Source organism: Pollicipes pollicipes, unplaced genomic scaffold, assembly GCF_011947565.3.
Source record: "Pollicipes pollicipes isolate AB1234 unplaced genomic scaffold, Ppol_2.1 Scaffold_7261;HRSCAF=8764_pilon_pilon_pilon, whole genome shotgun sequence".
NCBI lineage: Eukaryota > Metazoa > Arthropoda > Thecostraca > Pollicipedomorpha > Pollicipedidae > Pollicipes > Pollicipes pollicipes.
In genome coordinates, this window is record NW_023597054.1 from 8,099,097 (window position 1) to 8,124,376 (window position 25,280).

Consider the following 25,280-nt stretch of genomic DNA (forward strand, 5'->3'; position numbering starts at 1 on the left):
CGCAGCCCCCTGCCCGTTTGGGCACGCCCATGCCAGGTGACCCGCCTGTCCGCTGGTCCAGCACTTCCGGATGGGTCGCCTTGCCGGTCGCGCCTGTCGGGTTCCTCGTTCTTCGCGCGCTCCAGCTGCTGCCGCTGCCGCACCGGCAAGTTCGTCGCTCAGCACTGCCCGGGCTCGCACCAGGATGCTTGCCAGACTCAAAACCTCCGCCCGGGAGCCAGCGCGGACAGCCCTCCGCACCTCGTCGGGCAGGCCGGCGACAAAAGCGCACGTGAGCACGTTTTCCGGAACCCCACCGCACAGAGCTGCGAAACACCGTAGGTCCGCCAGGAACACGTCAGGTGACTTACCACGCATCAGCCGTCGGCTGGTATATGCGTCGTACGCGGCAAACCGATCCATCGCGAAAGCGTCATAGATAGCGTCACGCACGGCGTCACTCGATGCGCTCACCTCCTCCGGCATCTGCAGCCAGACGGCAAACGCGCCACCCGTGAGTCACGCCGGCAAAATGCTGGGCAAGTCTGCCCCACGATGACGGCAGAGCTCGGCCGCCCTCGTGAACCACTCTACGACGTCTGCCGTACCATCCTACTCAGGGATGAGTCGCACGTCGAATGGGTCTCCTCCACTCACCGCGGCCCCTCTGTCCACTTCGGCCGTAGTAGTCGACATTACTGGCGCTGGGAAACTCGCAGCAGCCGTTGTCACAGCGTCGCCACTGGCCGCGATGGATTCGGGCATGGTGGCCGAAATAGCCTGTAAGAGAACGTAGCGTGTATTTGCCTGGACTTGTCCAAAGACCGACCGGTAACTGCGAGTGTCGGGTCCCTGCCGCCGCCTCAGCGGCCGGCCGTTGACCCCTGGCGAATCGGGAGACTCACAGTCACGTGACGCCCCCCAGACCCACTCAGATGTAAAGCTCGGAAGACAGAGAGGGCGAGGGCGCACACCCCGCACAACCACACTGCAGAAGTCAAGCCAAACTCTGTCACATTACTCCTCAGGCACTAAGCCATCCAGTGGAGCTTGTGCCGTGGCTCTGGTCCAATGAGCGACGAAATGACGGGAGGGTTAACGTCCGCAGGATTCGTGTTGACCCCTTCAGGTAAAAGTGAAAGAAGGTCACTGCGGTTCAGTGCTCTCCGGGTCCCTCTCTGATGAGAACACGGCGAAAACCGGCTACTCGGCTTCTGGCATGGTGGTAGTGAGAGTCTCCGGTGGAAGCGGCGTGAAAGTCAGTTCATTCATCGGGTGTTCATGCTCATTAGAGATGATACCGCCTGAGTTGGTGCGTAGGTGCGGTTGTCTTGTGGCTTCCGCTAAAGACTTTCCTGGTCGTTCTTGCTTGCTCCGTTTGATATATGTTTTTTAATCCACTTGGAAGTTTTCGGTTGATTTCTTTTTGCGCTTTCCCGGTGTGATAAAACGAGGCAAGCGGAGAAAGGCTGACACGGACAAGGACCCAGGATGTTCAACGTCCGGTCACTAGTCATTGACAAACACGTCGCTGATGACTGCGGCGCATCGATTGTTCCTCCCGTTGCTGACCTTTGCATGAACAACAAACAGGCCGCCGGATCCGCCACTGCGCCCGCTGCTCTCGCCGTCACCCTCACGCCTCGGGCTAGTGACACTGCACCTGTCTCTGCTGATTGTTTGTGACAAAGTGCTACTAACCCTCGCTGGCCTCCGGCGAAGTTCCCCGTTTGTAACGAATGCTCGACTGGATCTGACTGATTGACCTGCCCTGGCCTAGGCACGCCACTTGTTCAACCACGTCTATAAACTTATTAATGACTTCTCACCCATTTCTCGTGGTAAAACCAACAGACGAGAATGCTCCCATCTGGAAGGTAAATGTTTGCTGGTCGGACAGGCGAGCTACGGCTATCTGCGGTGCGCCTGATCTCGACATTGAAGATCAGACAAACAGCTCTCATCATATGAAGCCAAAACCCATTCCCAACTCAAGCTCTCTTGAAGACTATTAAATTTAGTGAAAAGCATATCAGCGGCTTACTCCACCAAGCCCGGAAAATACCAAGGGTAGGATTTATAACATAGAGGTGCGCTTCATGTCTGAAGACGAAATTATGAATGGTCTTGGAACAGAAAAAGCGTATCATGTCCTTTGTCTGGCAACCTCCAAAGACGGCCGGAGGCGTGACACAAGCCCATGTATCGTCACTTCTTAAACAAATGGACACCATGAAAGTCGCATTGGTGCTCACGTTCGCCACTCATTGCAAGTATTTTTTTATTCAAAACACACTGCGCTGCTACAAGTGCCAACGCTTTGGTCCTGGAAGCAAGACCTACCGACGGAGCGCTCGGCACTCAGAGTGCGGCGTAGCTCCGCACGACGAATCGGCCCGTATGTCACCGGTCAAACCGTGGCAATCGTGACAATGCAGAAAGCGCCACCAAATCAACGCAGACCTGCGTGAAACCGCGAAAAGAAGACCTGTACAGTCAAAGTAACATCTGACGTGTTGTATCATTTAGTGTAGAAAAATACGAAGCAAAAATATCGCAACCGTCCCCAAACCAAGCACACACAGACGGTAAACGCCAAAGAAGCGAGGTGGAGTATTCCGACAGGGTCTATTCTTCAACAACCTCCTCTGAAAACTCTCGTTCCTCCCGACTTTTCCTCGATTGCATCGAGCACGCAGACCCAAACGGCCTGCGCCCTCGAGCCGCCCCTGACCGGGCGTTTGGACGCACAGTCACCCGCGCGCTGCCGTCCCCAGGTTAGCCACCGTCCTAGCCCTCCAGCTACATGTGATCGACAACCAGGTCATTCCGGCCGAGCCGCGAACGCTCCCCCCCCCCCCCCCCCCCCCCTGAACAGCGACGTCCGCAACAAGCCCAGAAGAGGACAGCCAGTCCTGCCCACCAGTGGTGGAGGGAATAGGCCAGCCATGGTCTGTTTCGTACGGCCGACTCCCACCACCCACCAGGGATGGGTCTGATCGGCATCACTAACTGACTTTTATCCTTCAATGAAATTGCTGCGGATTCATACCAATATGGCTTATAATAGGCTTATATAATAGGCAAATAGGCTTAAGCGTTTTCTTCCTTTTTACTTTGATTGCAACTGCACTATGACAAAAATTTCCGTTGCGTTTCAGGCCCTACAACTCGACACTCCTCATTATTTTGTCGCATCGCTATACCGAGACGAAGGAAGGCTGTCGCCATGGTGCTACGGCACCATGCATGAGCAAAGATTTCGTCCATGCCAAGATCAAATTAAACATCACCCTGCAGTAACGAGCCTGCGCGGTGCAGTTAGAATGCCAGAACATTGCACGCGCTCAATTTACATGTTTCCACCCAGTTGTGACGCGACTGAATTTTGGGCATCTATGAATGAAATAGTTGCGGAATTATAATTTTGTGGACTGGGCGACTTCAATACTCATGCCGAACTATGGAGTAATGGCCCTCGTGTATCTGACGCGGCGCTGAAAAGGAGAGGACTTTATCGATGCACACCATATGCCATATTTAACGATGACAACAATAGACATTTCGCGTTATCGCATGTCATGAAATCAGCTTTTGATTCTTCTGTAAGCTCGGCTCCCACCAGTGCTTTTTTTTCAGTGGTACGATGACTCTGCTATTCGTGACAGCGATCATCATCCCATTCAGTTACACTTGACATGCTCCACATGATGTGATTCAGTTCCTAACTTGGATTTTAGATGGGGTTGCCGTGAAGTCGTAGCAAACTTTCTGAGGCTCGAACAACTCTCTGTCCTTACTGCTGTCCTTACTATCTCAAGTCGCTACTGCAATTGTCACCACAGAGCATGGAACATCTTTTCCCTACCGATAGCTACAGCTAAATTTCAATAATTCGTTGTGTCCTTTTCATGAAACAAATTAAAGCTGCCGGAATAGTGTTCCGGCAATAGACTAACGTCGCTATGCCTCGAAGTATTGGCAAGGTGAATGGTCCATTATTACAATAATGGCGCAACCAAATCGCATTTTATAAAAAGTTGAACTCAAACCTGGATATCTTCAAACCAAAACTATAGACAAGGGCTGAGGCTGTTGGCCAGAATTTCCATCGGACATGCTTGTCTTACCCATAAACGTACTCATTTACGATGCACTCGCCGCGGTGGGAGCCCTGCGACGGTCCTTTTACCAAGCATAATTTTCTTATCACATGTTCAGTATGTCATCTCCACATACTTTCATTAACACGCTTCTGCCAACGAGAGTGTCTTAAGTTTGTCTTTCCTTTTGGCCCTGGGATGAACATCCCAGTCTGCTTCATCTTCTGTTTTCATTTCTTCGTCCAATTAACCTTTCAGAGAGGCTGTAAGTCATTTCCATTCCGACAAAGCAGCGTGAGGTCTCTTGGAATTCGGTGAAAAATTATCGTATCCCATCAACATACAAGACACGAAGTACAGTTGGTCTGCAGTGCCTCAATCACAACAACATAAAATAAATCTATGTCAGTTCCCTCGTGTTAAAGGACTGTATGATGCTGTGTTTAAAAAAGATACCAGCAGAGTTACGTTGAGAGCGATATGTAACGCAAGCAGCCTTCTGCAATCGGTTTCTTCCCTCTCATTTCACAGAGTTTTATCGCGTCAGCCATTTTTCTTTAACTCTGTTTTCATTCCATTAGGTTCCAGAGGTCCAGAAGGCTCATTGCATAAAATCGCCCCCATGTATGGATTGTCAAGTCTCGATTTTATACGGTTCAGTACATGCATGCGGGGTTGAATGATAAAAATTGCATATAAGAGTCACCAGAAATGACAGGAGAATATCAACGGCACAATTTATTTTATTGTACCTTACAGCTTAGGGCAATGACAGACGTACTTATTGCCTAATCTGTCATGTGTGGGGCGTCAATAACACCCCATGTGCAAAGGTTAATGGATGCTACGAATGAGGTTGCTTTCTATTACACAATCTGGTGCTGAGCCCAGAGCACGACAATCGCATGTCGGAGCAAAGCTTCTTTTTCTGGGAGTACCACATAGACTTTGTTGTTGTTCAGTTCACTCTTATTGCTGTGGTTTAGGTTTGAGTTAGCCTGTACTGGCTTTCGTGGACAAGCTGTATTCTTATTGACAAGCTGTATTCTGAATGACCGATAAAACACCGTGATCGGTAGAGTGTCACCAGTGCAGCAGCCATTGCCTAGTCCGTCACACCTCATTATTTTGTCGCATCGCTATACCGAGACGAAGGAAGGCTGTCGCCATGGTGCTACGGCACCATGCATGAGCAATGATTTCGTCCATGCCAAGATCAAATTAAACATCACCCTGCAGTAACGAGCCTGCGCGGTGCAGTTAGATTGCCAGAACATTGCACGCGCTCAATTTACATGTTTCCACCACACACGCCCACCACATTCGTTTTCCCCGACGTAGTGGTCGTGTGTGGGGGCTCCTCAGTCGCACGGTGTGCGTCTGGGCTCCTCCGGCGACCAGGGCGTGTTGTTGCTCCTGCTGCAGCCGTTGCTGGTCGTGTGTCGGGGCTCCTCAGTCGCACGGTGTGCGTCTGGGCTCCTCCGGCGACCAGGGCGTGTTGTTGCTCCTGCTGCAGCCGTTGCTGGTCGTGTGTGGGGGCTCCTCAGTCGCACGGTGTGCGTCTGGGCTCCTCCGGCGACCAGGGCGTGTTGTTGCTCCTGCTGCAGCCGTTGCAGGCTTGTATGTGTGGGCGTCCATGCCGTCATGCCTCCTCTTATGACAGCGGCGGTGCGTCACCGTCACTGACGCCGACGGGACGCGCTGCCTTTTGCAGAAGCGCAGCCTGATGACCTGCAAGAGGTTGGCGGTGTGCGGCCTGGTCCAGGCCAACGCCTGGGGCATCAACGCTCAATCTTTCTGCGACTGTCCGGGCCACGAGCCGTGTCCGCTGCTCTGGGACCCGGAGGACGGCCGCTCCGTCACCCATGGCTCCAACCAGTACAAGGTCAGCCCGGCGCCCTGCCCGCGCAGCACAGCGCTCGCTGTCTCCAGCTTTCATCATGGTGACGACGTTCACGACGTCAGCCGTTACGGAGCTCACATAGATAACCTGCTCAGCGGCGTACGACTTGACATTCAATGGCCTCGGCTCCATCGTGTGCGAGCAATGATGCGCGTCCGAGATAACAGTGCTGCCAGTGGAAAGTCGAAGCCATGCCACCATGATCAAAAGCTCCTTTGTGTGTCTTGTGCTGCTGGCTGTTTGTGTTACGTCACAGGCAATATTGTCCGGCCAAGTATTGTACCTGTGGGGCACAGCACCACTATCTCTTGTGTTTGTTGGCGGCAGCACAGAGGTGTAGTTTCCTATTCAGTGGAAGGGGATCTCCTCCTCTCAACTTGGGCTTCAGCCCCCAACTTTTGGAAGAAAGTGAGCTAAACCAGTGGAGATATTGGTGTCTTGGCGTAGTCTGGGGTACATTTCATCATGTTTCAATGCTCAGCTCCCCCAAACTCATTTTTCGACACTACACCCCTGGACAGGGCTGTTACGTGCCGTGCCTGTGTGCTGCTGTGCCGTCACGTGCCGTGTCTATGACCAGCAATGCTATCCCACATCCTGTCTGTGAGCCGCGGTAGTGTCATGCCTCGTGGCTGTGGACCTTAGTATATATGGACCTGCATAGTGCTGCCACTTTTAAGCCCGCAGGCCCGCAATGCGTGCGGGCTTAAGAGGTCCGCAGGTTTTTTAACGAGTATTGTTGACAACATTGCGGGCATTGCCCGGTATTCTGCACCTTAAGGAACCTTGAGGTGCAGAATACCGATAATAATAACACTATTCACCCACCTAAGGCTGGATATTTGGCGAATATTGTGGTGACCCGTGCGTTGTGATGAGCCTAAGTATGTGCGCTTGGAATAAATAAGTCTCTTGATGTTTTCCATGACAAAAACATAAAAGAACAGATGAGCATGGCTTAAGGTTTCTTAAGTCCTCTTGTTCTGGGTAATGATGATAGCAAAAGGTTTGGGATGTGTACCTGGAACGAAAAATAAGGTTGGCGGGCCCATGCTGTTTTTTGGGGGACACCTTCTTCACGTGGCGTGTGCAGGCCTTTCAACTTGGGTACGGGGCAGATGCGGGTATTCCAAATACAAAAAAAGCGTCAGCCTTAGTATCATAGCATGTCATATCTCTAGTGGCAGCACCATCGCGTGCCGTGTCTGTGGGCCCAGTAGTGTTTCTCGTGTCGCGGCTGTGGGTCGCAGTGCTGGTAAGTGTAAGAGTACTGGGAGTGTCATGGCAATACCGCAGTGCCGTCATATGCCGTATGCCGTATGTGTGGGCGTCCATGCCGTCACGTGTTACATCTTCGGGCCGCAGTCATGGCTGGAGATTGCTCTCCGAAACGGCGTGTGTGTGTGTGGGAGGGGGGGGCATGACCCACGGGCTCTGACCAATTGGGGCTCAGTTCAACAGAAAAGGGCCTACCCTCCGTAATGAAGAGAACTTTGGCTTTGGACCTCTTTATTTCGAGAGATAGAGAGGACCTTTGATTTTATCTATGAAGGCGCAGAGCTTTTGTCAGCAAATAATAGGCAGACCAGGTATCAGTTCGTAATAAGACTGGCACATTTTGGCGAGCCCAAGGTTGGCGAAGTTTCGACTACAACTGAGGCATTTGTGGCGTTTCGAACAGTGACCTGGCGTGAGTTTTCAGCACTTTCCCCGACCAAATAATCGCCGATCCCATCCTATTCTATTACCTTTTCACACGGATGTTCAAAATGTCATTATTTACTCATCTTCAGGCGCCGACGGCGCGCATTTCTTGTGTGTTTTAGTTTAAGCGTATGCTGTCGTTTTAACAATTGTCTAACATGCATTCCCAACCACAAATTTCAGCCCTCTTGAGCACCTCTTGCACCTCCTTTGCACTTTTCGGAGCACTCCATTTTTTCGCAAGCTTTTGAGCACCAATCCTGATGACGTATCTGCGAGTAACAACACCGTCGCGCGCCATGCCGGCGGGTAGTAATATCACGCGTCGTATCAGTGGGTTGCAGTTCTGTCACACGCTTTGTCTGTGAGCCTCAGTAACTTAACCTACCGTGTCTGTGGTCTATAGTACCGTCACGTGCCGTGCCTGTGGGTGGCAGTACCTTCACGTGTTGTGTCTGTAGGACGCAGTATAGCTACGTGCCACAGATACGGCACGTAGCGATACTGCGACTCACAGACACGACACACGAAGCCACTGCCACCCACAGACACGGCACGTGACGGTACTACAGACTACTGCCGCCAGACACGGCACGTGACGGAGCTGTGCCTCTTAGACACGGTACGTCCCAGTACTGCGGCCCACAGACATACCATCCCGCGCCGTGTGTCTGTGAGCTCCAGCACTGTTACAGTGCGCATATGTGGCCTGCAGTACTGTCGCGAGGCGCCCGAGCTGGCCGAGTGCGAGCCGGGCCAGCAGGCGATGACCGACGAGCTGGTCAGCCACCGGGACGAGAGTATGGCCATGGCGCATCACGAGTACATCCACTGCCGCTGCCCGGCCGGCCACCAGCTCAAGCAGACCGACTCCCAGTGGCAGGAGACGGCAGACAGCGATGTCATGCTCACCACCAAGGCCTGCACCAAGGTTAGGAGAGCCGCCATGTGCTATGCGAGGGTGCTGACATGCTTAAATCGGGTTGGTGCGGGAAATATTGGCACCAAAAGCGATTAAAACGTTGGATCCAACGGGTTTAAGGAGGACCTTTTCTGGCGCATATATCTTTTCACCGTTGAGCAATGCCTGCAGAGAACAAAAAAACTGCTTTGTTCAGATGCATTGTGCGCGAAGGCGTCTCCCGACTCTTGTTCAGCACCATAAGGGTCACATACTACACGAGGTGAGCGCGTGTGGGACGGTGTCGATGCAGCGCAATCTCACATATCGGCCTTTCGTGCGCCAGATGCCGGAGTGTGAGGCAGGCCAACACTGCAAGTTCGTCACGCAGAGCGCCGGCACCAGCGAAGTCACCAGCCTGGTGCAGGTCAATTGCGCGTGCGCATCGCACCAGACGTGCCCGACGCTGACTGACCGGCACATCGAGACGCAGGCGTTCGGCCGTGGCAATCTGCACTCCATCCTCTGCCGGTAGAGGGCCAGCGGCCATCCAGAGGCGGCAGCCGGCACCCGGGGCCGATCCTGACACCGCCCCGGGCGACAGTCACCGGCAGCCGTGCGCAGGACGGCGGCACACGGCCGGCCGGCGGCCGTGCGGGCAAGGTGTGCGCGTGGAAATGTAACGCAGTTCTCTGGCCGCGCGTGGATTCGGTTCAGAAAAACAAGGCAGTCATCAGAGATTGAAGCGGCACTCTGAATAAGATCCGAGCGTGCTGGGGATCTAAAAGGGTGCTGGAATGAGATGAAGTCACAGCTCTTCCGCATACTAAGATGTTTCAAATCTGTACCCTACATAATTAGACGAGAAAATCATCTACTCGATGTGCATCCACAAATGAGGTACTGATGATGCGTGTCCGTAATGCGTAAACGCATCTTTTCTGAGGGAAGTGATGTTTGGACGTTGTTCTCGAACATGTTTTCCCGAAATATACTTTCATCATATCTAAGGGGTCTTTGTGTACACATAACCATGAATATGACATGTGATGTGCATGCACACATATGCATATGCATACAAGCGGCGGTGTATGCAGTTTATTTTAATCAGGAAAATGTTTGGAACAAGGAAATAGATATACAACATGAGACAATGGGACATAATGCTGCAGAAGCACGGCTACAGTAGGAACTAATGTCTTGCCAGCACGGCCACAACTGAACATCATTGTCTGAGCCAGCACGGCCACAGCTGGCCACTGCTTTCTGAACCAGCAAGGCCGCAGCTGGACATTGCTGTCTGGGTCAGCACGGCCACAGCTGGACACCACTGTCTGAGCCATCACGGCCACAGCTGGACACCACTGTCTGAGCCATCACGGCCACAGCTGGACACCACTGTCTGAGCCAGCATGCCACTGCTGGACACCATTGTCTGAGCCAGCACGGCCGCAGCTGGACACTGCTGTCCGAGCCAACACAGCCGCGGCTGGGCATCGCTGTCTGGGTCACCACTGCCGCAGCTGAGCATTGCAGTCCGGGTCAGCACTGCCGCACCTGGACATTGCTGTCTGGGTCAGCACTGCCACAGCTGAGCATTGCAGTCCGGGTCAGCACTGCCGCACCTGGACATTGCTGTCTGGGTCACCACTGCCGCACCTGGACATTGCTGTCTGGGTTAGCAGGACCACAGCTGGACATTGCTGTCTGGGTCAGCACTGCCACAACTGAGCATTGCAGTCCGGGTCACCACTGCCGCACCTGGACATTGCTGTCTGGGTCACCACTGCCGCAGCTGGACATTGCTGTCTGGGTTAGCAGGACCACAGCTGGACATTGCTGTGTGGGTCAGCACTGCCGCAGCTGGACGTTGCAGTCCGGGTCAGCACTGCCGCACCTGGACATTGCTGTCTGGGTCACCACTGCCGCAGCTGGACATTGCAGTCCGGGTCAGCACTGCCGCACCTGGACATTGCTGTCTGGGTCAGCACTGCCACAGCTGAGCATTGCTGTCCGGGTCAGCACTGCCGCACCTGGACATTGCTGTGTGGGTCAGCACTGCCGCAGCTGGACATTGCAGTCCGGGTCAGCACTGCCGCACCTGGACATTGCTGTCTGGGTCACCACTGCCGCAGCTGGACATTGCTGTCTGGGTCAGCACTGCCGCACCTGGACATTGCTGTCTGGGTCACCACTGCCGCAGCTGGACATTGCAGTCCGGGTCAGCACTGCCGCACCTGGACATTGCTGTCTGGGTCAGCACTGCCACAGCTGAGCATTGCAGTCCGGGTCAGCACTGCCGCACCTGGGCATTGCTGTCTGGGTCACCACTGCCGTAGCTGGATATTGCTGTCTGGGTTAGCAGGACCACAGCTGGACATTGCTGTCTGGGTCAGCACTGCCACAGCTGAGCATTGCTGTCCGGGTCAGCACTGCCGCACCTGGACATTGCTGTCTGGGTCAGCACTGCCGCAGCTGGACATTGCAGTCCGGGTCAGCACTGCCGCACCTGGACATTGCTGTCTGGGTCAGCACGGCTACAGCTGGACATTGCTGTCCGGGTCAGCACGGCTACAGCTGGACAGTTGCTGTCTGGGTTAGCAGGACCACAGCTGGACATTGCTGTCTGGGTCAGCACTGCCACAGCTGAGCATTGCAGTCCGGGTCAGCACTGCCGCACCTGGACATTGCTGTCTGGGTCACCACTGCCGCAGCTGGACATTGCTGTCTGGGTTAGCAGGACCACAGCTGGACATTGCTGTCTGGGTCAGCACTGCCACAACTGAGCATTGCAGTCCGGGTCACCACTGCCGCACCTGGACATTGCTGTCTGGGTCACCACTGCCGCAGCTGGACATTGCTGTCTGGGTTAGCAGGACCACAGCTGGACATTGCTGTCTGGGTCAGCACTGTCACAGCTGAGCATTGCTGTCCGGGTCAGCACTGCCGCACCTGGACATTGCTGTCTGGGTCAGCACTGCCGCAGCTGGACATTGCAGTCCGGGTCAGCACTGCCGCACCTGGACATTGCTGTCTGGGTCACCACTGCCGCAGCTGGACATTGCAGTCTGGGTCAGCACTGCCGCACCTGGACATTGCTGTCTGGGTCAGCACTGCCGCAGCTGGACATTGCAGTCCGGGTCAGCACTGCCGCACCTGGACATTGCTGTCTGGGTCAGCACTGCCACAGCTGAGCATTGCAGTCCGGGTCAGCACTGCCGCACCTGGACATTGCTGTCTGGGTCACCACTGCCGCAGCTGGACATTGCTGTCTGGGTTAGCAGGACCACAGCTGGACATTGCTGTCTGGGTCAGCACTGCCACAGCTGAGCATTGCAGTCCGGGTCAGCACTGCCGCACCTGGACATTGCTGTCTGGGTCAGCACTGCCGCACCTGGACATTGCTGTCTGGGTCAGCACGGCTACAGCTGGACATTGCTGTCTGGGTTAGCAGGACCACAGCTGGACATTGCTGTCTGGGTCAGCACTGCCACAGCTGAGCATTGCAGTCCGGGTCAGCACTGCCGCACCTGGACATTGCTGTCTGGGTCACCACTGCCGCAGCTGGACATTGCTGTCTGGGTTAGCAGGACCACAGCTGGACATTGCTGTCTGGGTCAGCACTGCCACAGCTGAGCATTGCAGTCCGGGTCAGCACTGCCGCACCTGGACATTGCTGTCTGGATCAGCACGGCTACAGCTGGACATTGCTGTCTGGGTTAGCAGGACCACAGCTGGACATTGCTGTCTGGGTCAGCACGGCTACAGCTGGACACTGCTGTCTGGGTCAGCACTGCCACAGCTGAGCATTGCAGTCCGGGTCAGCACTGCCGCACCTGGACATTGCTGTCTGGGTCACCACTGCCGCAGCTGGACATTGCTGTCTGGGTTAGCAGGGCCACAGCTGGACATTGCTGTCTGGGTCAGCACTGCCACAGCTGAGCATTGCAGTCCGGGTCAGCACTGCCGCACCTGGACATTGCTGTCTGGATCAGCACGGCTACAGCTGGACATTGCTGTCTGGGTTAGCAGGACCACAGCTGGACATTGCTGTCTGGGTCAGCACGGCTACAGCTGGACATTGCTGTCTGGGTCAGCACGGCTACAGCTGGACATTGCTGTCTGGGTCAGCACGGCTACAGCTGGACATTGCTGTCTGGGTCAGCACGGCCCTTCCGATGCTGGAGATCGACACAGGGTAACGAGTTTCACGCCACGTGACTTTCAGAAGCGAGCTTGCGACCCAGATGTCTCATACGATGTTAATGAGCACTTCAAACACCTATGACGGCTATTATGCGTGGTGCAACAATTCTGAGGTCATTTTCATGGAATAAAGTGATGTCGCTGACTTAATTTGTTCGTGTGATTTGCTGTACTTCAGCTTCAGCTTTGCGAATTATGGCAGGGTGGGATCCAAGACTTCGGCCTAATAACCTATCTCCACCAAAAATGTCCGTCTCTCGACGGATTTGGTCCACTTTATTCTGACTAATGACAGTGTCAGATGTGTTGTTTGTGTTTAACCTTCAAATCGTTTGCAAACTAGTCCACTATTTGAGCAGGATCGTAGCCATGGGTAGTACACAATACCCAGGGTAATAAAGCTTGGCGTGATATCTAGATGATTTCCAAGTCGATTATAATTTTTCAGAAAACAATACTAGAGGACCCAAACTGAGGAGGGAAAGCGGACTTAGATCAGCACTGAAGGAACTGGGAGCCTCACAAACGAACACAAATGGGCACATTTGCTGTAACCCGCCGCCATAAACCGCGCGGTGTTTTTGCAATTTCACCATGGATTTATGCTGTTTACATTTATTCACAAACTCAGATACGGCGCGATTCCGAAAGGAAGTGTCCCACCTTTGGAGCATATTTCAAACACATAATGTGGTTAGCTTTCTGGGCTTGCCATTGATATAGATGATAATGGACAGCGGAACTGTAACACCGACAGGATATCATTAGCAAATAAATTGTACTTATTTTCCAGTCCAAATTACGCGGTTGACGTTTCAGACAAGCACTGAGCTTCTTTTCTTCTGGCATCCCCATATATCACTGACGGCATGTCGATCTGGGATATTGGACGATCGTAACGCACGTTGTGAAGTTCGCAGTCACTTTGAATGATTGTTGGATTTCGTATACCATGTGTAAATTGCAAAGGAAGACTTTCAAGGTGTTAAGATAGCCTTTTCAACAAGTGATAATTGCTTTCCAGAAATATTGCATGCTGATATTGATCATGATAAAACGGCATGGGAGCACGCATCGGAACACCTGTTCTAAGACAATAGTCAGAAGTTGTTTTTGTTGATCATTATACACCATTAATGACATGTCCGCAGTGAAGAAATAACGTGTCGTTTTGTGGCGTTAATGTCTCACTGGGGCCGCTAAAATGGTCAATGTCTACTACTACGCTGCGTCTTTTTTGCAAAATTTGAAAGTGAGGAGCTGAAGAGGTGTAGCTGACATGTTAAACAGTTCAGATTGCAATACACGAGTATAAAAATTCAAAACACCATTGTGTTGTGTTCTTGTCATCATAGCAAACCCCAAAATTGTTTGCTTGATTAGGTTCTGGGAACTTATGTTGCAATTTCGTTTATTTTGCTCGGCAAACATAGGCCAATGTGGTTTATTAGAAGAAAAGTTGTGTCAGCTATTAATGTAAAGAAAATTGTGTGAGACGTTCATCCAGGTATTCAAAATGTCCCATTAAGCATGCAGTTGGTGGGTTTCCCAAAATATGGCAAACTAAAGAACAATATCTTCACCCCACATTAAAACCCGTGATCAAAGAAAACATTCAGGGGATACGAATCAACGTCAACAAATATTGATGGCCTAAAAGCCATAAATCAACAATTGTTTTGTCTTGTATGTCTTTTGTCTCGTTGGTACCGATACAATGTTCAATGATGCTTCTAACCTGTTTTTTTTTTTGCCATTTTAAACTTTGCCCGGGAGGAAATGGAAAGATTTAGCTGAAAGAATAAGAAACAGCAAACATTCTGCAATATGGGTGTCGGAATTCAAAAAAGCATTATGCTGTACTCTAGGCATCATGGCACACTTAAAAGTTGTTCGCGGAATTGAGTGAAAATGCTTATTTTGATTTTCAGCCGATTTTGCTTTAGTGCGGTATGCAGCCAGTAAAGTATGTTGCATTGTCCATATCAAAAATTGTGCCGGAGGATGATCAGCGCACTTGAATGAGAGATATGAAGACTGGAAATCGCATAGCATGTTTACCAATATGTTTACACTGTTTAACTTAACATGCGATGGCTGGTTTTCGCGAAATATTGCATGATAATCACAAAACAATAACATTTGCACCCCGCGTTGAAACAGATTGTCAAGGACCAGCTGTTTCGACAAAGTGTTGTGATAAAGACTTCAATCGTAGTTTGTCCGAAGTTGTCAACCAACATTAACATCAACCAGTGATGGTATCCAATCAGTAAATAAACACAATGCTTGGTTTGATAGCATGATGCCCCATTAGTACCAAAAAATGTTCAACACCTTTATTAGTTTTGTGCAACTCCGCAAGGGAAACACTGGAGTGTTTCAACCAAACAAATTAAGAGCAGCAAGCGTTCTGCAACATGTTGTAGTAATGATAAACTATGATTGACGTCTTTGACCAACTGTTTCGAGATGGGGTGCAGATGTTGTTCTGCAACCATTATGCAATATTTTGGGAACACTCGCTATGGCATCTTGAGTAGAACATTGTGAACAGCTTGGTAGACATCATACACAATTTCTAGTGCTTACACTTGCCGCTCAAGTGCACTGATAATCATCCAGCACATTTTTTGGCGCGAGCCGTTCAGCATACTGTAATAGCATAGTATGCATAGGAGCATACCGAAATATAGCAAATCAAGTTAGACAGAACAGCAAAAAGAGCATTTTTTACTCAATTCACCGAGCTGATCTTTAGGTGTACGATGGTGACAAGTGCGCAGCATATGATGCTTTGCAATCCTTTACTCACCTTGCAGAATGTTTGCCGTTCTCTACTTCAGCTGAGCCTCTTCAGTATTTAATACGCAAAGTTAAAAAAGAGCAGAAGTATCACTCAACAGTCTGTAGGAAAGCATTTCGCAATGAGACACAGGGAATGCAAGATATAACTTAATAGATAACAGAGCTTTAATAGCCTTATGCCTCACAGAACAACCAGGAGAATGAAACACATTTAGGCTCACATTGACTACTGATATTCATTTCGAGAAGTGTACGTAGCCGCAATAAAGATACATCTGTCTTTCTGTTCCCTACGCAGAATACAGCTGTTAGTATGTGTCAGCTACATGCATAATGTTCATCGCGAATGGCGTTAACAACTTACGCATGGCATAAGGCATTGTGTTCGTTTACTTCCTGGAGACCATCAATGGTTGATGCTGATGTTCCAATGACAACCTCGGACTGGTGTCTTTGATGAGCTGTTTCAATGCGAGTTGCGGGTGTTGTTCTGCATTTTTTATGAAACATTTTAGTTAAACCGGTCACCTCATTTCGGATGGGATATTGCAAACATCTTGGTAAAGACGTGCGCAATCTCCAATCTCAACACACGTGGCTTAATTGCATTGCCAGTCGTACACCACAATTTCCGTGCAATGGGCTATTGTGTGCAGACAAAGCAAGATGGACAGAGTGTTCATATCAGGCAAGCATTTTTAGGATTTAATGATGGCAAGTATGAGTGAAAGACATCATGCTAATGATGCACTGAGCGGGAAACCACGCAGTTAATGTGAGGTGAAGCTTACGTGCTTAGGTGCAGATATTTTGTCGGAAAGTGGAGCCGAGCGTGATGATTTACACCGCATAGTACTTTCAATCACCGTGATTGAGAAAGTGGGCATATCTCACGTTTGCGAATTGATGAAGTATGAATGAATGTACAAATATAATGCATATGATGTAGGTAAATAGATATAATGCATATAAAAATAATGCATAAATATAAATATTAAGTATGAATGTTATCAGCCAAATTAACAGTTGCGATTATGACAGCGCGCGGTGCGGGCATTTCACGAGCAGTGCGGTGGTGAAACTTTTAATCAGATGATAAGGCACTGATATGTACTTGTTCTATACACACAAACTTGCACAAACAGGCATCCAAGTAAGCCGTGCTTCCCAAAGCCAAGAGTATTCTTTGAACAGAGCCACTGCTTCACAACATACGGAAAAATCAAAGCCATAAAGCGACGTTTCATTGACTTTGGGTCAGGATAGTCGCATAGTTGTATCTAATTTTCCCTAAGTGAAGCGTTTGAAATTCTCCTATCATTTATCACACAAACATTTTGGCCAATTAGTGTGCTGAGGATATCGCACAACACACAAGTTGGAAGAAGCCGAGCAAATTATTAGTATCATTTTCATAGTGATGAGGAGGGAGTCCAATGAGATTTCTCTCGCCGAGGGCGCTACTGTAAAACACAGTGCTAAGCTTTTCAGAAGTATTTTGAGGACACTGATACTACCGATCAAATCGAAGCCGTCTGATCTAACTATGCGTAAAGGTACAAAAAGGTGGGATACTTATTTTAAAGGGGATGTTCAACATTTGAAGATGTTGAAATAAGCATCAGATAGGATGAAATAAGCTCGCTTATAACCATTGGTATACTTTTGAGTGGAAAGACTGCTCTAGACAATTAGATGTCTCTGCTGAATAAATATTCCCTCAATACATCACTAATAGATTGCATCGTCGCACCTTGCACATCAGCGGTCGCGAGCCAGCCGATGATTGTTATATCTGGAAATTGTGCTCAGGAACGCCAGATATGAGCCACTCAACAATTACAACCAGTGTCCTAGAATTGACGACTTTGGGTGTAAAGCAACACCCTATGAGAAGGAACCTTTCACTCCTTTTCCTCATATTTTATGCATGAACAAAATGCATCACAATCGGCACCTGTGTGTCAAACGGAAGGTTTTCACGCATCCCTATTTTTTGGTCTCACCACCACACCACGAAATCAGAGCCTGGTGCAAACACCAGCAAGGCCTGGTAGAGGCTTTTACTCCACATATTTATTTTTTTCCCGAGGGAACTTGACCACTAGATTGCATCACTCCTGAAGTGCAGGAGTGAAATTTCAAGAAATGTCTTGTAAATTAAACTTACAAGATGAATATCACCATTTGAGCACTCATGATAGCAGATTTTGGGTCAGATCAGCTGATTAAAAGCAATGTTGCCAGAAAAGTATCAGTCTTCATACTTATTTCACTACTATTGTTTTTACTGGTATCATATGAGTGTGATAATACTTTATTCTTCCTTTCTTTTCGATTGCCTTTAGAGGTGCCATCTGCTGCTTGAAATGTTGAGCAATTTCTCGGCAAGATGCTCCAACTGCAAACTTGTACGTAGTTTATACATAAATTTGATTAATTCGCCAGCCGCCCAAACATGTTTGATATGCACCCAAGAGTGAACAATTCACGGGAAATAAAGGAGACAATTTGAAGTACGGAACTTAATTTTACCGCCATTTTTGCCTTGTTAGGCCTTCGTTTAGTCGTTTTCTTGGCTCATGGCGGTGCTCAATAATGATAAATATAAGCCTTTCGAGTGTCTAACTCACCGGGCTACCTGACAAGGCTTTCCTAATCCTGCCATACAGAGTTTTGAGACAGAGCTGACGCAGCTAATACAGACATGTTTTATGGCGAAGTTCTGCCTTTTGGAGATGTCTATCATGCACATCTCTTACTTTTTCGACTTTTAATCTCGTGGGTTGGTGGGCAGGATTGATATTTTTATTCGGGGGATGAGAAGGATGACTCTGCCTGCCGGTAGACCATGCGAACGGTATTGACTTTTTGTTCTGGGGGAGCATGAAGAAGCCGGTAAGTCTCCTATGGACCAAGTAATTGCTTACCTTACCTGCTCGCAACACATGATTGGTAACCAGAGTTAGATGTTTTCTGTTTTAATCCATCAAGTTTTGTCAAAAGACAAATTATGATGCCATAAGGTATGCAGTGGACCCATTTTGTTCCACATTCTTGCTTATTTGCCCCAAATTTCTTGAATTGGTCCCTCATGGCTGCTTAAACCAATTGTTTTCTATAGTTGTCATGGTTTGCTGACTGGCAAATGACTGACTGTATATATGCACGATATTTTTAAACAGGGATGCTCTAAACTGCATAGTAATTACAATATGAGTTAACAGTATGTAACCAATAGTCAGACCATCCCATTTAAAATGTGAAGCCAACATCTCAAACTTTATCATTAAATATGAATAAACAAGCCTAAGTAAATGCCTTTGCTGCAGCTGAAAGGCACGCAGCAATACTGGCATGGTCATCTAAAAGTTATGTTACTTTTGGAGAAGTGAAATTGTTTTGTGGAGGATACACATTATTGCCCTTGACGTAGGTTAACCATGGCAATCAAAATAAGTTGTTCGAAGTGATTTAAAGCGTTTTGATTTATGTGTTGCCAACTTTGGCTCATGTGAACAAGCATGAATGAACACAAATGAACTGAGCAAAAATGTAAGTTGAAACCAGCCAAAAATCAGCTTTATCATGTTTTTATCACAAGTGCTGCTGACAACAGATAGGTGAGTTGAGATGATGTTCAACATATGGGGCTACTCTAAGTTAGGTTAAGATGGTTAAGTGCATAGCAATTGGCAATAGGAATTGTGCAAGAATCAGTGACTCACAACTGCTGCTATGATACAACCAGGATTAGACAGGATGAGATGAAGTAAGAGCTCTTTAGGTTTGACATAGGCTTCTTTCATGGAAATAATTATTGGTATTTTGTAAGGAACAGTGACAAAATGTGTGTTTTCCCTGACCCCATCTTAACAGAAGCCAGAGGTATGTCTATTGTGTTTGACTTGGTGATGGGCTGATGTGCATGAGTCAAAGGTTTTTTGTTTGAGTGTTTAATGCTTGTTGAATCTTGTGTTATTTTGTTATTAAATTCCTTTGCTTTGTGTTGTGTTAAAAGTGATGTGGAAGGGAAATGCACAGTGCAGCATCACATTATTGGTGTCAATTTTTGGTGCCCATTACACTGTCATGAAATTATTATGCTTTAATGTATTATGTTTCGCTTTAATGGCCTAAGATGTTAAAAAACAAAATTGTTTTGTCAGGGTTCTGATATGACATCCATGCCAACTTGAACTATATGTCTTTGTTTGCTGAAGCATCAGTCACGAGCTCATAAGTTTCATCTTTTGTGAGCTGATTTTTTCACTCCCGCACGGTCTATTTCCGATGGAATTTTTCACTCCCACCCTGGTTCAAAAGCGATTCTAGCTCCCTGATTATAACTGTTTTAGCCTGGATCGCCTCATGGCGTAAAAAATCGCAGGATTTGAGCGACGTTTTATTGCGTTATAAATGCCTGCGTGAACTTGAATAGTCTCCCCGAAAAAGCTTGACATCTCGTGGGCGTGTAGCTCAGAAAATAGAGCGTGCTGGGACTTGAGAAGGTCAGGACTGTAAACTGCGCCAAATAATCTTCAAGACGGCTATTTCAGTTCAAATCCCCACACAAGCGTGGGACACTCTCATAAACCAAAAAATCGCCAGCTTTAACCGACGAACTGTCCGCTTTGCATTGTGTAGTGCTGTGTTCGTACGTGCGCCATCGGACGGCTTCGAAGGTAGCTGGCCGCAGCACGCCCGTGCATTACGGCACAGTTTACCCAGAACCAACCGGAACCACCGAGGCATCGTTGCTGCTGGCTGCACGTAAGCTGTGCCGCCGTGTAACAGTGTATTGAGGTATGGTATGGCGTGACCAGCGCTACATGCCAGACCATATTTTTAAATATGTAGTATATATAATATATGATATATCATACTACAGGGTGCCCGTGTCGGCGGCGAATCACAAAGCTGATATTCTCAGATCGGAGGAATTTGAGACGATGTGTTTCATTGCGGTCAAGGCCAAAGGCCGAATGAGTCTTAAAGGGAGCGTTCCACATTTGTATGGGGTTTTGAACTGAAAACGCCATCTCGAAGATTATTTGACATAGTTCACAAGCCCGTACTTCTGCAGACCAAAGCCTATCAAGTGTCTTAGCTACAAGCCTGCGAAGATATGCGGACTAGTTCGGGGAGACTTTTCTGGTCATACAGGAATCCACGACGCCAAAAAACAACATCCAAATGCTGCCATTCCTTCAGCCATGCGGCGATCAAGGCCAAAAAGAATGCAATCGCCGAGGAGTTCATACCGGTCGTTTATGAGCACGATTTCCAGACCTAACGGCCGTCAGTTGGCTCTTAATCAATGTTGCGCAAAGTACGATGACGCAATGTAACAGTGACGTATTGAGTAGTAGTTTTACCACACAGAGAAATTGTGTTGCCTAGAGCAGTCTTTTCCACTTAGAACGTATACCAATAGGTACATTTGGGCTCATTTCATGCAATCTGATGCTTGTTCTAATATCTATAAATGTGGAGCACCCTCTTTAAAGGAAATGTTCAAACCTAAAAACTTCTCATAAAGACCATAAAACAACATTCACATGCTCCACAAGTGATTTATGCTACCAAAAAGTGGATCCCATCAAACGCGGCGTGCAGTTTCCCGTCGTCATGCAAACGCCATCATCACGCATCATCAAATCAAGCCATCTTCGCCTCTCCAGCCACAAAAAAGAAAAGACTGCGCACTGCGCAACATTAAACGGACCTGCTTCCTAGCCATGCGCACCGTGGCAGCCTAAGCCAGGCCGGCACCCGGAACCGGCATATAGCGAAAAACCATGCATCTTGCACACTACCCACAAACACAAGCAGGCTTCAGCGTATGCCATCACCTCGCAACTCTGCATTTGGAACTATTAGAACTATTATACCTCTGACGATACTGTACAGGTCTCAGCGATAACACCGCATCAGACTGTAGCTAGAGCCATACCTGGAAAGGCCCTGATGTCTGCATGAAGGCGCCTGGTGTCCGGGTGTTACGTCATTATTAAAGCACTGAAATGAGACAAAGTTTGCACGCAAACATTTTTATGATGCGTGTCTGCTTCCTTAACTACCAAACTTGTTGCACGACATCAAATTGGCTCGCGCCTGACCAAACAGGTGTGTGAGCAGCGCTCCGCCCGAAGGCAAAGACGGTGCACGACACAGGCGGGCAACAACTACACGGTCATGGGATGCCTGTGTTGAGACGGGTTGAATATTGAAATCAGGATATACGGGTCACACCCAAAAAGGCAACCAATCGCCCAGACCACAGCAAAGGCAACGAAATCCGGTGCGCCAAGTGGCAGGATGGATACACTCGATCATCTGGTCGTTTATCGGTCTGACATGACTCATACTACAAAACCGTGACCTGGGCTAAGGCTGCACAGAAGGGCTACCAGGCGCAGATATTTTCAGCGACCCAGCGTTTGGCTTTGTTCTACGCAGTCCTGCAGGCTGTGCAGGGCTGAGGCACGACGCTGTCTCTGACCTCTCTGGTACGGGTGGTCATACATTCTGACCTTGGGAAGCCGATCGGCGGGCACATGCCGGAGCTCACGAAGTGGACAGCTGTTTCGCCCCTCCTGACCGGAGGACGGGGACGGGGGCCACGTTTATGTGCTGGCCCAGTAGACGCTGCGCGTACAACTGGCTTTGGCGGGTGACGGATGACGGCGCGACGGGTGACGGATGACGGCGCGGCGCACCAGTCGTGAATGCCGACAGCGCCTCTTCCCACGTAAGGTCTTGCTTACGGTGATCTTCCAGAACCGGAAGAATCGATTCCTGTCTCTTGCCTGAGAAATCCGACAAGATGTTTCGCGCACGACCAGTTGGGTCAGCAACAGGCAGGGAGGTTGTGAGCCACCACGGGCGCCGGCAGGTCCCACGGCACGCGGATCCGCCAAGTCATCAACTCGGTGCCGTGCGATCTCTGTGAGAGTCTGAAGGGCTGATATGCCGGTAGTCCCCCTGGACGGTCATGGCATCGGCTTCATGACTGGACTGGCCTCCACTCTCAGTGTGGCAAACCATCACAATGACACGTGACACGTCATCCTGCCAAGAAAGAAAACTCCTATCATCATTTTCAAATCGGCAGATTTTATCGGAAGAAGGTATTGTGCGCCCCCTCAAAGTTGTGTGTAACCTTCAGAGGCAACTGCTCTGTGTGACCAATTATTACGGCATGGTCCACTGTACAAGCTGTCATGTCACTCCTTCAGTTCCAGTACACTAAAAACGATTCAGGCCCTAGCTGTGATTGTTAAACCGTTTGAGATAACGCCAACACGTTTCCATCCCTCATACGCACCCACAGTATATATTCCTTGGCAAACGCGGAGTGGCTAATGTGACGTACACTAAACAATGACAGCCATGTTTTTTTTTACAGGCCACCTAAGACTTGATTCTTGAGCCACATCTAAGGTCTTTATTTGTGCAAGAACATCTTTCAGTTTGTGCTTTTAAAGCTCTTTGAGTTCTATGTTCCGTTTGCCCGTATGCCACAGCTGATTGACGAATCATTGCCTAAATCAGACAATCATTAGACCAATAATCCGGGCACCATAATTTGATCTTTCAAACTATGCTGGAAGAAGATTACTGCTTGGCTGGGGTCCAGCCCTATCCACCACCAGGGTCTATATGGCCTTCAGCTGGGTTGGTCAGCTCCCCACATGGGCAGGGGTCCAGCCCTATCCACCACCACGGTCTATATGGCCTTCAGCTGGGTTGGTCAGCTCCCCATAGGGGCATACACGATGAAAGGGAGCGGGAGCCTTGTGACAATAGATCATGACCAATGCACCCTCTTACCACCCATGTGTTCATAAGCTATTGTGCAGTCTTTCTGTTCCACACACTTCAACTTTTTTTGTCAAGGAATGAATTGCAATACATTGCTTGCCTTAGTATTTATAGGTCTCATTGAAACCACCAGTGATGGAAATTAAGAAAATCAGCACGCCGGACAATATAACCATCAGATTATTGCCTGGACCCCGGTTCCTTTGAACAATCACATTGCAACTGCAGTATGGCCCGTGTGATTTTGACCTGATTTGGACTAGACATTGTAGCAGACTTCATGGCTTTAGAGGACAATTATATTGCAAACCAGCAAAACAGAAGACTTGATGCTACCAACAGTATGAAGATAACAATGTTCTCAGTATTGACACAGCAAAAGTGGCTTTTGGGATTTTCATTAGGTAGTAGATTCTCTTTGATGTTAAGCAGTGTTTTAGGTGGCGGCGGCCAGACATTTTGTGCACTAGCAGGTGGTCGGCGGCGGTCGGCCATTTTGGTAGGAGCACGCGGGTGGCTTACTCGAACGTTGGGATGTCCCTCCCGAGGGGAGTGAGGGGCTGGCCAGGGATGTCCCTCCCGAGGGAGTGAGGGGCTGGCCAGGGATGTCCCTCCCGAGGAGAGTGAGGGGCTGGCCAGGGATGTCCCTCCCGAGGAGAGTGAGGGGCTGGCCAGGGATGTCCCTCCCGAGGAGAGTGAGGGGCTGGCCAGGGATGTCCCTCCCGAGGAGAGTGAGGGGCTGGCCAGGGATGTCCCTCCCGAGGAGAGTGAGGGGCTGGCCAGGGATGTCCCTCCCGAGGGGAGTGAGGGGCTGGCTGGGTTGGGAAATCAAGGATTGGAACGTGTGTGTTCAGGGAGTTTTTCTAACATTTTGTTGGTGCCGAAACCCGGGACGCAGTGAACTGAAGTTTAAGCGTTTGCTATTTTGCAGAGTTGTTCTGGGTGCCTCTGTCAAGATGAGTGTAAGCCCGGATGCTTTCAAGAAGCGAACAGCAGCCAGAGGTCGGCTGGCCAGGTCAGTGAAGAAACTGGAGGGAATTCTGGAAGATTAACAGCCAGATCAAGATGCCCTTCAGGCCGCTTAACTTGCCTGCGAGAAGAGGCTCCCGATTCTGGATGAGGCCCAGTCTGAGGTGGGGCTATGCTTCGAGACAGAGGAAGAGATGCTTAATGATACTGAGAGTGCAGCCGACCTGAGAGACGGGGTGATATCCGTTCTGGATAGGGCTGGTGGATACCTGGAGCAGAAGAGTAGGGCTGGCTCAACCAGAGATCACACTTTGCCAGTCCGACATGTCATAAGCATTACTAAAACGTCAGAAAAGGCCGAGGATGAAAGGATGAAAGGATGAAAAAGGATGAGGACTCGGAGCAGAAAAGGCGGCTCTGGATCTTACCTTCAAAATTCAAAAGGCTAATGTTTCTCACATACCTAGCTATCAAAGGTAGAAAATTGTAAACTTGTTAGATGAATATTCGGACATATTTCCCAAAAGCGATTTGAATACTGGTCGTACAGATCTAGTGACAATAAAGATAGATACAAAGGATCATTCTGTATTTGAATTGTGATTCGGATACTAAATGCGCAACAACACCTATCACTTGCTCATGACAGGCTCGTCCGTGGCCGGCCCAACCGCACGGTCTACCGGGTCAGGTACGTCAACAGCCGCGCCAGCACCGTCCTCCGTCTCCGGTTGACATTCCACATACGACACGTACATCGGCGGCCCATCATCGGCCCTGTCACTGTCCCAATCACTTCTCTTCTTCGTCTTCCGTCACCGTCTTCGCCCCCTCCGCACCGAGGCCGAACGTCTCCCATTTGCCACGGCACTCCGTTGAC

General features: G+C 49.5%; 1 protein-coding gene across 3 annotated transcripts in view; it reads left to right on the top strand.

The window, feature by feature from the left end:
* LOC119112647 (U-scoloptoxin(11)-Sm5a) overlaps window positions 1–9,600 on the top strand; it is a 26,592-nt gene extending 16,992 nt beyond the window's left edge. For all 3 annotated transcript variants that reach the window (XM_037236884.1, XM_037236885.1, XM_037236886.1), the window contains exons 2-4: window positions 5,797–5,967; window positions 8,405–8,620; window positions 8,937–9,600. In XM_037236884.1, the coding sequence (XP_037092779.1) occupies window positions 5,797–5,967; window positions 8,405–8,620; window positions 8,937–9,125 (576 nt within the window). In that variant the 3' untranslated portion in view covers window positions 9,126–9,600. The remainder of the gene's footprint in view (window positions 1–5,796; window positions 5,968–8,404; window positions 8,621–8,936) is intronic.
* The last annotated feature ends 15,680 nt before the right edge of the window (window positions 9,601–25,280 follow it).